The sequence below is a fragment of the Porcisia hertigi genome, chromosome 36 (genome assembly GCF_017918235.1).
Source record: "Porcisia hertigi strain C119 chromosome 36, whole genome shotgun sequence".
Lineage (NCBI taxonomy): Eukaryota > Euglenozoa > Kinetoplastea > Trypanosomatida > Trypanosomatidae > Porcisia > Porcisia hertigi.
In genome coordinates, this window is record NC_090595.1 from 3,606,329 (window position 1) to 3,621,233 (window position 14,905).

Sequence of the window (14,905 nt, forward strand, 5' to 3'; positions counted from 1 at the left end):
AAAGTGAGCGAAAGGCCCATGGGTATTATCATGATCATCTTCCTCCGTCAACTACCGAGGGGTCTTCAGAGCGACTGGGTTGGGAGGGAGGGAGGGGGGAATGAGGAAAAAAAGGGGGAGTCTCCGACATTTCCGAGTGGCGATTTCCGCACGTTTTGAAGTTCCATTTTGCGACACGCTTCCAGCAGATAGACAGACAAGAGAGAAAGGGGACGCACCGTCGAAAGTAGATTCTTGTATTGAGAATGAGCAGTGGTCCGAGAAAATGAGCAACACGAAGATGGTAACAGGGAAAACAAAGCGACTTTTTTTTTGTGCCTTGCATCAAACTCGCGCGCGCGCTCAAGGCACAAAAAGCACTCGTGAAAACACAAAATTGCCTCCCTCCCCTCCCCTCCCCCCCCCCCCCAACGTCGTCAACGTTACGCGACACGGCAAAGACACAAGCACCAGTCCCGGTTTTGTATACCGCGGAGGGAAGGGGAGGAGAGAAGTGGATCAATTTGCCAACGGAATCGACGGCAGCACGTACATATGCCAGTCTATTTCCTCCCTACCGCACCCCCTTATTTCGGATAAGGCAGGCTGGGCCTTGAGCTCTCCTTGACTTGTCGTCGTCACTCGGTCCGAGGCAGCGGCACACACGCTCGTCGCGCGAATGCCGAAGCCGTGACCTCAGCACGGCGTCTGCCCCAATCCGAGCGGAAAAAACCGGAGTCGCACGCCAACTCTCGGCACAAAATGTGGATGGCGCAAACGTCTTTGTGGCCGCAGGTGACTCCGACGCAACGCCGCCCAGGACCCGGGCGCCAACATCAATAGCAGTTCATCGCCGTGCCCCTGCCCCCTGCCCCCGCCACCCTCCAAACACCGCAATTCCTACGCCACACACGGGTGCATGACACTGTGGCCTGCTGAAGCGGTTCGGCATTGGCAGAGGGGGGTGATCGGTGGCCGCATGGATTCACTCCAAGCGTCGATAATAATAGCCCAAGCACAACGCTGAGGTAATCAGGGTCATCAAACCTTGCCGTGCCACTCAAAAAAGAGTGACAAACAGGAAGCAAGAATACGACGGCTGCAACCCACTGAATCTCTCAGAGATGCAATGGCAGCACACCGGCGACAGCGACTGGCAACCATGCTGAAAATGTCGAAAGCGTCTGGTTTAGGGTGAACTGTCCCTGCATATGCTGTCCGCAGTGGCCAGCCTACATCATAAAACCTGCCTGCAAAACCAGAGGCCACGAGACCCTCACTCTGATGTGGTGGTGTCCTTTTTCTCGGGGAGACACGGAGGAGAAAGGGGGTGCAACAAAGTGCAATGAGCATACCGATTGAATGCGAGACTGGAGGCAGAAACCGGCGATAAGTCAACGTGCCGATCAAAACAAACATGGCAGCAATAAGACAGTCTCACCGCCCCTCGAACCTTTACTACCTTCGCTGGACCCTGCCTGCTTGCCCCCTCCCTCTCGCGCGCGCCTTCGCTGTCGCTGATGAGGGGGGAGGGGGTGAAACTGTCGCTTACAAAAACTCTCCCCTGTGACGCGTCCTGTCATTCCTCCTCGGAGTTGGGAGGCATGACCATGTCCTGCTGGCCCTCATCGAGGACAACAGACAGCTGTGGGCCTTCGTCCTCGTCAACAACGCGGGCAGTGAAATCGGTGTCCATATCAGCACAGTTCTCAATACTGTAGTAGAGTTTCCGCTTCATCACCTCCAGAGTGCTGTAATCGGGCACCTCAATGGCGAAGAAGCACGTCGCTGCACGTGGAAGAATAGTGTCGGCGTCGGCCTGCGTGGTGAGGGGCAGAATGCGCAACTTCACAGGCATTCGATCTCGTCCCGATACAAAGCGAAGAAAGAGCCTCCGCTGTAGCGGCGTGGCTTCCTCTAGAGCCCTCCACAGAAACTGCACACGCCGATCCTCACTGGTCAAGCCCTCGTATGATGCCCCCTTGCGGAGTTCCTCTGGTGTGTAGTCTGCCTGCCCACACACGCGCAGCTCCAGCTCTTCTGGGGTCAAAAGCAGCACGGCTACCTCCGGCACCACCGACAACAGCCCTTCCCGCATCTTGTGCAGCTGGAGATCAAACTCGTGAAGTCGCGCCTGCAGCAATGCCTCGGCGTACTCGCTGCAACGTGCCAACGTCACTCGTGTCTGTGCGCCACCCTCCATCAGCTCTTTTGTTGAGTTGTCGCTTAGCCGCGTAACAAAGTACTCTTCGCCAAAGACGTCCTCGAAGAGTTCCATCGCATTGTCCCCCTTCTCGCCCCCGTCTACCATCGCCGCGGCGACGTTTGCGGCACTGAGATTGCGGAACTCACGAATGCACTGCACGCAAATTGCATCGATCTGTTCCACCTCCGTTTCTGTGACGGGGTAGGCGCACAGGTAGCGCCACACCAGCGGCGGGAAAAACAAATCAAGCGTGTCTTCGCTCCGCAGCGCACCACCCATCAACTTCCCAATGAACACAAACGCCTCTAGGTCGTAGGAAGAGGAGGCAGAGGCAGCCGGCACGTACGCCTCACGGTAGCCCCCGGTGTTGTGCACGTGATTTGCTGTGGGCACAAAGAACGGCAGACGGTCGGACATGAGCTCACGGCACATCTCGCTCAGGTGCTCGCGGAACGGACCGCCGGCGTCCTCGGCACCTTCGCCAAGAAAGACGGTGTTCCAGAAGCGCTGGTGAGTCTGGAAAATGCGGGAAGAATGGGAGCCCAGCAGGGTGAAGGTTTGACCAAACACGGAAGACTTTAGTGACTGCCCCTCCGTGTGCGCCTTGATACGGTTAATAGAAATGCGATACTGCTCCGAGCGCACGGATGACAGAGTGAGAAAACTCTCCACCATCTTCTGCCGCACAGCGCGGAACAGTAGCGTGCGCATCGACAGAAACAAAAGTGTCATGAGCGTCGGGTGGGTGGTGTTGAGGGACAGAAACGGAAGGAGAGCCAGAACGATTTTGCCGACCGCTTTCAGGACCTTGAACATATCCCACGAGCGTTCCGCAAGCGTAGCCGCGCTGACCCCACCGCTGCGGCTCTCGGGGTATGAGAAAGTGGCGAGGTAATGCGCTAGCTCCTCCTCGGCGTTCTTTGTGAACGCCTTCGTGACGTCGCTCGAGAAGTTGTCGATGGCGTGGACGATGAGGCGATATGGAAGCAGGTTCTTCTCAAAACCGTCCATGGACCACAAGTGTGTCCCTTGCGTCGAAGCAGCGGCTGGTGCGCGCGAGGCAGGAGAAGCCCTGCGGACAGTCACTGCCGCTGTCGCACCAGGGCCCATTGTGGGGTGGACACTGTGGAGAACTCGCCACGCCTCCTGCATTGCCGTCATGCGCTGCTGCGTACTCGCCACCGAGGCATTGTTGTAGAACGTGTCCATTCGTTCATTCCACGAGTCCGGCACACCAAGTGGATTGAAGCCCTCCGGCTTGTACTTAAAGGGCGAAGAACCGAAGTTGAAGCTCACCGCACCTCCAGAGCGAAGTGACACGGCCGGGACGTAATAGAGGCCCTGGGGGATTCCGCGAAAGGTGCACGTCTCCGTCAGCGGTGACTCGGACTCAAGGACGGAGGTGCCGGAAATGGGACGGCCGTTCAGAAAAAAGCTTAGCTCGCCATGGGTCATGTCAACTGCGCAGCCCACCACATCTCCGGAAGCCCACCGCCGCGGCATGTTCACCAGCTCCGGTACACCACGATGCCACATCAGGCGGCGAAACAGATCAACTGACCAAGAGGTGGAGGAGTCCCCGACGCCGTGGCCGTTGCCGTGCGGCGCCTCACCCTTCTGCATCCACCCGATCTGCATCAAACCCTGAGTCTGCAAGGTCACCTCAAAGTACCAGGCACCGGCCCCTACTGCGCAGTCCGCCGTCACGGTCTCGAAATCGAGACCAGTGTTCTTCACGTCCTCCATGTTCACCTGCACGTTTGCAGAAGCTTGCACTGACACAAGCGCCGGACCCATCCGTTCCGTGGAACCGGAGAACGGGTCCGCCTCCTCGTAGTAGAACGGTGGCAGAGGATATCGGCCGCCGGTGAGGAGGTGAGCCGCAATGTCCTGCAGTGAGCGCATCTGGTTGTAGGGGAACATCGTGCCAAGAGATAGGTTAGCCGGGTCCAAGGGCAAACAGCCAGACGGAACCTCGTGCTCGAAATAGGCTGCCCCAAAATTGAGCGACACAGAGTCTGCCTGTTCCATCGACACATACGGGTAGTAGGCAACCGGTGCTGAGCCGCGCCCAACAAAACGATGCCTGGTGTGGTGATGAGTGCTGCGGCGATTGCCGTCACCATCGTAATACTCCCCTGCTACGCTGGAGTGATCCAAATCCTCGTCGCTTCTGTCCGTCTCGGGCGTCGTGGTGGCCGAGGAGGAGGAAGCGGCAGCGGCAGCTTCGATGGAAGCAGCCTCTGGCCCAAAGGCAAAGCTCACCATCTGGACTCCGTTGACAAGAATCGTGCACCGCTGAGCCGGTACGTCAATCACAATGCCCAGAAAGTCCCTACTGAACCACAACGGCGCCGTTGAGCTCTGCTGTAAAATTGTCAGTTGCTGGTGTTCCGCAGAGTGCAAGACACCAGTGCAGCCGTTGAAGGCGACCGGCTCACGCCCCTGCATCGCAGCGCTCGTCAGTGGCATCGGCGTCTCCTGATCAAGGAAGACGGTAGACGGGATAGGCAGCACACCAACCGAAAGGTCGCCCGTCCCGCCAATTCGCAGCTCGTAGTACCAGCGACCGGCAGTGAGCGGCACCCCGGCCACCACCGAGCCCCCTGCGCCCTCGCTCCGGACATTACACACCCCGTCGCCGCCCCATTCGAGTGAGAGGCTTTGTGGGTTTCGAACCTTTTGGATGCTTACCCGGTCTGCAGCGGATTCGCGCAGTCGATACAGTTGTCGCTGCTCTTGTCGGTGACGCATGAAATGCGCAGCCACCGCACTCTCTTCTGCGCTGGCGTCCGCTGGGGGCAGTGCTCCCCCGGCGCTCCCTTCATCAAGCGCACCAGGGCCTCTGCCTGCCTGGTCAACCTCGTGCGATCGCGCCGTTCGCGTGGCCAGACAGCACTGGGATGCATCACGCTGCATGACGTAGCTCTCCATGGCTGTCTGAATGAAGCAGCCAAGCACGCGCTGCGTAGAGAAACGCCGTCGGTAGTGGCGCAGAGCCATGCGGCGAACATCGTGCAGAAGCAGCGACAACGACAACGGCAGCGGGACTGTGCAGAATTGCGGGCTGTACAAGAGCAGCTGGTTGAGGCATGCGAAAGCGATAAGTCGTGTTTTACTGGGGTTCCGCTGTGCGACGGTCTGAAGGGCCATGAGGCATTCCACTGACCACACGTACGCACCCGCCAAGCTCGCTGGAGGATCAAGTGTGAGAAACACAGAAAGCGCACTTTGAAAGAGACGCATCGCGCGCAGCTGCGGCTGGTACTCGTGAACGACAGCGATACGATGACCCCAGCTGGACGACTCCGCCGCCGATCGCACTGTCAGGAAAAACTGCGGCAAGCACACTTCAAACGATGAGAGCGCTGTGCTGCAGAACTCGGACAGCATCGTACTTATCTTCTGGTCAGCTGAGACAGTTACAAGTTGCCAACTTGCCACACTTCGCTCATCTATGAATACGGCGTAGGACCGCTGTCCCGGCACGTGCACCTCGTACACATTCGAGGCGAATGGCCGCTGAGGGTGCGCCGACTCAAATATGCGAGCGTGAGGAGGCTTCTGAGCAATGCGAAGAAGCTCCACCAGCAATGCATTTCCAATCTCCCACATTGCCTTTGCGTTCGAAGCATCCTCGGGAGGGCAGCGGCACAGATGGCCCAAGGAGCGCCATATCTCATCCAGCAGCGTCGACATATCCTTGCCCAGTGACGACACGGCCCAATGTGCAAGGCGCGCCATGGAGGCGCTATCCTTGATGGTCTGCATGGCGGGCTGATCCGAGTCAGCCAAGCCGGCAGAGGACTTTACCACGCGACACAAAGCGTAAGCCAAAAGGTGGGCGCTGTAGAAGGCTAGGAGTTGCCGATGGCAGCTTGCACACGTGCTCAACAACTGCTCGCGGGACTCGGAGCACTTTTTGTGCCACAGCAACGACTGCTGCGCCGGCAGTGGCTCACTAAGCACGCGAAGGTCGGCTTCCATCGACTCGCTGCTGAAGTCCAGCTCCTGCGCGCACGCCTCGCAGGCCTGCATATGGCGAGCGGCTGCTTCTTCGGACTCGTCAAGGTAGCCTACGTCCCCCTCCGTCCAGATATCCAACCCAAACGATGCGGGGGCCTTGGCCGCGTTCTCGATACCGGTCCGCGTCGTCTTGAGCAGCAATACCAAATGCGACTCCAGAAACGTTGCCAGGGACGAGTTCAAGCATCGCAGCTGCTCCACCATAGCCGGCCGCAAGGCGAGCTCATAGACGCGGAAGTTCTTTATGTCACCGACAAAAGCACTGGAACCGAGCTGCTGAGGAATGCCGCCGAGCCGCAGCTCCTCCTGCAAAAGGGAGCCGCCACCGGTCTTCATCGACCGAGTATCGAGAAGCAGGCCACCACGAAAGAGAGAGAGGGTGGTGCCCGATTGAACAAATGAGACGCGAATCCACGTGTTGAGGTCGACCTCAGACAAGGTGAACGCACAAACCGTTGCCGGGTCGGCGGGGTCACATTTCGCTTCACCTCCAGGGACACAGGGAAGCCAACCAAACTCCAAGTTGCCCCTCGTAATGCGGGCCACTATCTCCAGCGCCGTCGCAGCCGAGCCACTACGCAGCACTTGCGCAAAAATAATTTGATGGCGCTTTGTGTTAGTGATGCGCAATGAGAGATCGACGGTGAAGCTTAGCCCCACTGGCGCACCAGCCACCACGCGCACGCAACCTCCGTTAAAGTGAATCGTGTCGAACGTCTCTCGTTCGGGTGGCAGAAAGAGAGCATCTGACGTAGAGGAGGCCGATAGCCGCGTCACTGCCTGGGTGAAGGCGACGGTGGCAAGCTGGGATTGCTCCGCCTCTTCGTCGTCAATGCCGTCCTCCTCGTCGATGTCATCGATACTGGGCAGCGCGTACGGGGAGCGCCTGCCGAACTCGGAGTCCTCCTCTTCCTCCTCCTCCTCCTCTTCCTCCTCGTAGGTTAAGTCGGGCTCCTCGGGGACTTGGCCCAACAGATGGCAGTGAAGAAGAGGGTTGAGAGCCGCAAACGCCCGCAGCCGCAGCGAGGAAGAAAACGTAGGAGAGGTGATATTGTTGCCAACCCGCCCGAGGCCGCGTCCCGCGTTCCCTCGCGATCCCAAGCGCTCTCTACCACCGCTGCCAACTCGACCCCCGCGATCCCCGCGCACCGCGCTGAGAGAGCTTCGAGGCAACCCGCGTCGCTGTCGGCACTGGAGCAGGCCCCACAAGCTCAGCGCGAGCTCTAACCGAACATGGTCCATATTAGACGTGACATCGTCGGACATGCCGGTGAGCAATGAAAGAGAGTCAATGAGCGCTGGTGACACGGACACAACGTGTTGCTCTGCACAGCGAACTAGCACACAGGACAACTGAGTGACAAGACACACATCCTCGCTCGACCGCGTCGCCGGCGTCACAGTTGGGAACCTCGCTTGCGCCAGCCGCGCCACCGCCTCGGCAAGCTCCAGGTGAGCCGGGCATCCCTTAATCGGAAAGATGGCACTCGATGGCCCGTCGCCGCACACGGTAGCGTGCACAAAGCGCAGTGGAAGCGTCTTGATAACGTAAGTGGCTGTGGCGGGCTGCATCGTTGTCGCCGTCGTCGCCGTCGCCGTCTTTGGTGAGTCATTGGTTTGCACCTCAAGAACCTCACATATCTCCTCCGACCACGAGACGCGCAGGAGCAGCACAGGTGCGACGGAATGCGAAGGGAGGTGTGCCATAACTGTATCACCTGGAACAGCAAGCCGGGGTATACCTCCAAGGATGGCGAGACTAAGAAGAACATCACGTGTACTGGATTTTTCCCCTCCGCTTTTTTCCTGATCGCCTTCGATGTTCTGCTGATCGACTCTCAACGTGTACTTTAGCCACGATTGTAACGCTGTCTGCCAGGCGTGATGGCTGCGCCCATTGTGGTCGTTGTTGAGCCGCTGCAGCAGCGACAACGCGAGCCAGTGTGCTGCGTCACAGGAAGTTACCGCCCCCACGGGTGCGCTGCTCTCAAACACATGCCGAGTCTCAGAGGCAGACAAGCGTGCGTCGCCAGTGATGATGATACAGCTTGCTAGCTGAAGCAGCACATCAAGAAAATTGGGCAGCGATGGATGAGATGACGCAACTGCCGCAGGAATGGATGGGGCGGTGTGCGCCGCCCTGGGCATTGGCGTCTTAGCAGTTACAACATCCGCCTTTCGTGGACTGCTTGTCGGAGTGCCACTGAGAACAACCGTCGGTGGTGTTAAATACATGGTGTAGTACCACGCCGTCAAAAGCGCTGTAACTGCCTCGTTCTCATCTGCGCTGAATAGGCCGAGACGTGAATGGGTAAAGAGCCACCGTGTCGCCATTTTTGCAAGCAGCGCGGCAACGCGACTGGTGTGGCTAGCAATGACGTCTCCTGGCACGCCGCAAAGAAGTTTGCACAACAATGTCAGATGGCTGAGCAAGGTCGTCACATACTGAACTGGAAGTGGCAATTGCGAAACGGGCACCTCTGCTGAGGGGGCCAAGGCCCCAATGAGGGCATCCAGACAACGCCCCACCGTTTCCGCGAGCTCCGTCATGGATGCTGGCGCAACGCAGGCAGACTGGGCGGCGGCTTCACAGATCATCGTCGCCGCGCGCATAGAAAGGAGTCGGAACGCATCCCAGCCGTCCCAGAAGACATCCAACTCCAAGCACGAGCCCAAATGACGTGCGCCGGAAGCGAGTGCCGTTGGTGATACCACTCGCGACGTAGCCTGGGCGGCATGTGTGGGCCAACATTGGTAAACAAACGGACGAGCCCCAAAGTTCACGAGTACGGAGCCCTTTCCTTTAATGCCAACGAGAGGGCTGAGTTGCTCGGGCGTCACAACCGCCTTTACGGTGTGAAGAAACTTACCATTTCGGGTCCAGAAAATATCGCCGGCCTCGCGGTCCCAACCACAGCCGACAACGTCACCCATGCCGAACGTGGCGCCAATCACGCGCGCGCTGCGATTGGTGTACACAGCCCCCTCCAGCCCATCATACGCATATGAACCTGGATCCCAGCCTGGCATCTGCGAGAGATTGTAGTCCGCAGGTCCCAGACCAACACTCACATATCCTCCCTGGTACACATCTACCACGCAAACCTCGTAGTAGTACGAGGCCGCCTCCTTGTGCACTGATTTCATCCAACTGCACGGTGCAACGCAACTGCCGCGGCCGCCGGAGGAGCGCAATGTCAAGCCAGAAGCCCCGACCGTCATGGTAAAGGCACATCCGGTCGGAGAGAGCTTTGTGGCTCGCAGTGCCCACGGCAGACAGCCGTTCACTCGCTCGTACAGAAGCTCCCGAAACCCGTCAGTTGTCCACAGACGGTGCATCACCGAGGCGGAGGCGCTGGTGGTACGCAGCTTGCGCAAATCTGTGCGTCGAAAGGGGCAAGAAAAAAGAGCAGCCAACAACACCACCCACGGCTGCGTCTGCTTCGTGACTTCTTCGTACGCCTTCACAGCTGCCTCCAGGAGCAAGAAGAAGGCACTTTGCAATCGAGTGACCTGCTCCACTGAGCAGCCGTCGATGCCGTCCGCGTAGTGCCATCCACAGAGGGTCCGCGCGATTACAGGGTGGAGCACACGGGCCAGCAGTGCACTGTGGCGCGCCTCCTCGGTTAGCTGCCACAGAAGCTGGAGACCTACAAGACGATACTGCGCTTTCTTCGATCGCCACGCAACCGCACTTTCCATCTCCGACGTGCTCACCTCACTCTGGAAGCAGGCAATAATCTCAGCACCGTTGTTCAGATCTGCTGTTTCCTCGCGCGAGGACATGAGCGCCTTTAGCTGCCGCATTACCTTCCAGTTCTTGAAAAGGCTCCGCCAGCGCTGCTGTTCAGTCAACCGTGCAGCGCGCGGGTTGGCTATGCTGCCGGTGCGGCTCTTCGATGAGGCGAAAGAGGAAGTGGCCCCCAACTGCATCGTGCCGATCTCGTCGTCTCCAACCTCGGTGATCGGTTCGAACAGCGCCAGAAACACAGCGCGCTCCCGCATCTTTGCAACGTACTCCTTCGACTCCTGCCGCTTTGACAGACACCACGGTCGAAGCTTGAGCACCAGCTGAAAGGCAGGAGAGAGGCTCTCGGGAGTGGCCTCACGCAGAGCCTGGGTCGGTAGCAGCAGTGCACAGCACGCAGCCATCACCTGCCGCTCTGTCTCGCGCAGCTGTTCGTCACGCACTACACGCAATGCCGAAACGTCCTTCATCTGCAACTCCTCGAAAACTCGACTTACGGCACCAACGCCGCCTTGAAGATTCTTGATGAGGGCGTCACGCTCTGTGTTTGGGCGGCGCTGGCCGTTACGCAGTACACTCAGATACTGTGGCCTAGACAAGGGCGCAGATGCTTGCGGCACACCCAGTGTGGTTGAGGCTGCCGTCCCCTTCGAAACAAACACCGCATCCTCTGAAGAGGGAATGGGATTGAGCAACGTGCACCCTAGCTGGGCGAGTGAGTAGGTAAGGGCGATACACAGACGCGAGGCCCAGCGCTTCGCCTCATTGCCGGAAAAAGAATCGATTAGCACAAGGAGGGACTCGCGGCACTTTTGCAACGATGCCGAGCACGCAGCGAGGGCTGATGTTGGGAGCAGTGGCAGAGACACGGCAAACGAAGCGAGCAGTGCACCTATTGGACTGATTTGCAGGCACTTGAAAAACGTCTCCTCTGCGTCTGGTAGCTGGCGCAACGCCGTCGATACAGCGTCCAGCATTTTCTCGCAGCACCGCAGGAGGGCAGTGCTGTACGCGCACTGGAGGGTCTCCAGACGAGCTGCATCCCTGTCCATACCGCATCCCGACAACAGCACCTCCGCCAAAACTTCCAAGCAGTGGCTTGTCCGCTGGAGGCCATCGACGCTGTTCACGCGCAGCGAGCGATCCACCTGGAACATGGCTTCGAGGTATAAAGAAGAGAATAGAGAGGACAAATGATTCGTGGGCTGTGAAGAAAGTAGGTCGCAGCACGTGTGAAGAGAACTGTAGTGCGTCAGCAGGCAGCAGTACACCGTCTCCACCGGAGGCGTTCGCGTCTTACCCGAGTGTTCCCTCAAGAACAGCAGCCTAGCAGCCTCTGTCAGAAAACATTGGCCGCAACATTGAAGAAGAGCCGAAGAGGACGGGGCAATCAAACGAGTGCGGCGAAGCGCAAACCATGTGATGGACTCCCGCAGATGCGATGTGAGCGTGGGCACGACAGAGCTCTCCGTTTCCTCTACCCCCGCCACAGCTCGCAACAGCTGCTCCACAGAGTCGTAGCACCCACCCACGCGACGGGCGAAGTCCTGCGGTGAGTTGTACAATCGTGCTAGTAAATTCACCTGAAGCAAAGTGCACGTTTGGTGCACCAGATCAAGGCCACACTGCGAATCTGGCGCCGACGATGCCTGCTGAGCCACTTGCAGCAGCAGGGTGAGTACCCCATCATCGGGGTCAAGTACAAAAGGTGGGACAACAGCGGCCCAAGTGGATTGATCTGTCAAGTACTGCACAGCCCTCAGAAGCCGCTGCGCGTGTGCAGCGCTGCGCCCAAGGACCGCCTTCCCGCATTGCCACGAGGTTGCATAGGGTGCGTGTGGGGCTGCTTCGCTGTGGCCGGCATAAGGCCACATCTCCCACATAAACACTTGCTCGACGGTGCTGGTGGCTACAAGCGAAACAGCGCTCCTCGAAGGCGCCGCGACAGCGCAGCAGCACAAGGATTCGCGTGTAGGGTGCGTGGTGATCCCTTTTACACGCCAGGAAGGAGGAAGCTCTACACTGCGCTGCGCCGCAAGACAGCGCCGGTCACGGGCGTAGTCGAAAATGCACAGCGTGTGGTCAGACCGCACACCGGCAACAGTGTATGACTCTTGCGATGCCGCAAAAAAGACCTCGTCCGCCTCCTCAATCCAGACCTGCGGCACAAAATCGAGCACCTGCCGGCTTTCGAGGGAGTCCTCCAAGACGGGAAACGAGTCCACTGCGCACCAGTATAGCTCCCCATAGGGCAAGATAGCGTGTTCGTGGTGAACAGCGTAGTCCATAATCACATTTCCGTACCCCTCATTGAGTGGGAAGTATCCAGAGAGGCCATCCTCATTGCCAAGAAGCGGCCGCCTCGCGTCTCGCGCCAGCTCCGCGGCGGAGCGCATGTGCTGCCAAATACGCACCTCAGCTGCCAATCCGATAAAGCTCTTGCCAATAACGCACTTGGCGTTCTGAATGGCGTTTGGTGAAACAAGAGCTGGCTGTCGACTGACCAGCTCGTGATTAAGCCACAGTTCCCATGCAGCACCGTTGAAATTGAGAGCAACATGCCACCATCGTTCCAGTACAGAAAGCTTCCCAGCAGAGTTGTACATCGCAAAAGACGGCCCCAGGCGTGGTGTGCGCGCACCGCCGCGCCACCGCACCCCGTCGCCGACGGGCTCGATCCCGAGAAGCACCTCATCAACACTTTTGTCACCGATGGAAAGAAAGATCTGATCCTTCGCCACGCTGCGCGGAAAGACCCACATCTCAATACAGAAGGGGTGAAACCTCTCCTTGAGGGTCACCCGCCCTACCGAGACGGAAACAGACTTAGTAAAGTGAAAAGCAGTGCGACGATTTGATGACGGGTATAACGATGGGTTGCGCAAGAGAGGAGCAAGTTCCATTGCCGCGGAACTGCCGAGGAGCGCCTCGAGAGAGGCTTCACCCACATAGAGGCAGCTACGCGTGCGCTGTGGGGGGTGCGATGAAACAAGACAGCATAGCATGTTCGTCTCCGTTACGCAGAAGTGGAAGCGGACCTCCGCTAAGGAAAGCCCTGCTGTGCACAGAGTGAGAGAGCCATAGGATTTTTCATCACGGCTCTCTCGGCGAACGGAAAAGTGCCACAGGTGCTCGTCCCGCCCGAGAGCTCGAATGCACAACGATACCTCTTCAGAGAGATATAGAACAACATCTCCGCGTTGGCCTGGCAGCGGCTCCACGCTGCGCTGCACGAAACGGGTACCCATTGTCCCCATCTCCTCGTAGCGGGCAACGTGTGTGTCGCCCAGAAGAAGAAGAGTTCGACCGTGCGATGAGCACTTCAAGGGATCTTTCGCTCGAAACTGAGAGGGTAGCACGAGTGTCTTGACAAGGAAATCAGACATGGTCGCCGAGGAGACACTGACGCACTGTGAAGATGAACTGGGGGGGAAAACGGCGGGATCGAGAGAAAGCAGCGCGGAAGGTGCGACCAGGCACTTCAATAACGGGGACAGACGGCCACTGCGCAGTGCCAGACTTAACTTCGCGCGCGCAACAGCTACGCGCAACTCTTCACTCAGCTCGTATTCATTGGCGTGGGCCTCTACAATGCGAAAGAGCTCCAAACACGATTGCGGTGAAGCCAGGTCCAAGTTCACATGCGCGACGCTGTCTAGAAGCACTGACGTGTATGCACCTTTGCGGTCACAGTCAGTGATTGCTCCCAGCAGCGCGATAGTACTTAGCAGGCTGGTTTGATCTTCCTGTGGGGGAAGGGAAGCGCCCATCGACAGGACAGCCTCACTCAGGCGACCACGAATTTGCTTCGATGATGACAAGGAGAGCTTGACTTTGCGGAAACGACCTGCAAACACCCGTTCAATACGCGATGAGCGGGCGTGCAGGCGCTTCTTGAGAGCAGCAAGAAGGTTGTTTTGAAGGTTTGCCGCCAGCGGTGCCTCCAAAAGAAAACTCGGCACCGTGGCCTCATCAGAGACCGGAAAGGAAAAGCTTGCTGATTCCTCAGCATCGTTATCGTCGGTGGCGGCAACACAGTCAATGATATCTGCAACATTTAGCAGTCCCCAATCGTCGTCATTGATGCCGGAGTTCATCATGTCGTTTCCTGTGTGCACGATTGAATCGACTGAAGGCAGTTCCAATAACCTATCACCAAGAGAGACAGAGCTAAAGAGTGGGAAAATATATATGCAACAGCCTCGCAGATCTCTGCGACCTACACAGATCTTCAAGAGAGCCAATCAGGTGTACAAAACGAGGTGCAACGCAATCGGGAGGCAAAAGGCAATACGACGTCCCTATCTCATTCACTGCCGTGTTGTCTGAACAGCCCGATAAAACCCCGGATAAAAAAGTTGAGTAGTACGGCTCTTTTCGAGTACATGTATTTGTGTAAAAGTAGAAAACTCAACAATTTTGTTTTTTGGGGGGTGCTAAAGATTTTGGTTTCTTGGCCCAGGGGACAACTCAGTCTCTTTAAAAAGATACGTTTGTAGCCTTCCCAATCGCTCTTTCAAATGGGGGAATGGGAGAGGGGGAGGGGAGGAGGAAGGAGGAAAGGGGAGAGAGGAAGGGGGAGAGGAGCATTGAAAGCAGCAAAAAAAGAAAAGTGGAACTCACCAAAAGTAACAGTATCAATGCCAAACATATGAAAAGATGAGAAGCGATCAGCGGACGCCATACCGCTCTCGATGTTCGAAACACACATACACACACGAACAAGCACCAATGAGAAAGAAAAGACGGCGCGGTGTGATAACCCACCACCCCATTGCTACCCTCAAGTTCGTTTGTGGGTATGTGCTTTGCGCGGGCCAGCGCGGCAACAGACTCTACTCTCCCTTTTCCCCGGAGTATTGCTCGAGTCGTGTCTTGTGTGTCAGTACGCTTTCTTCCTTCAGTTTGTCACACAGAAACGCTCAAGTAACGCAGGAGTTCAGAAA

The 14,905-nt window shown here is 57.7% G+C and overlaps 1 protein-coding gene across 1 annotated transcript; it reads right to left on the reverse strand.

The window, feature by feature from the left end:
* Window positions 1-1,558: 1,558 nt before the first annotated feature.
* JKF63_00920 (uncharacterized protein) lies at window positions 1,559-14,059 on the reverse strand (the record flags this gene model as incomplete). Its single annotated transcript, XM_067896969.1, has 1 exon — window positions 1,559-14,059. The coding sequence occupies one exon, from the start codon at window positions 14,057-14,059 to the stop codon at window positions 1,559-1,561; it is 12,501 nt and encodes a 4,166-aa protein (XP_067753126.1).
* Between the last annotated feature and the right edge of the window lie 846 nt (window positions 14,060-14,905).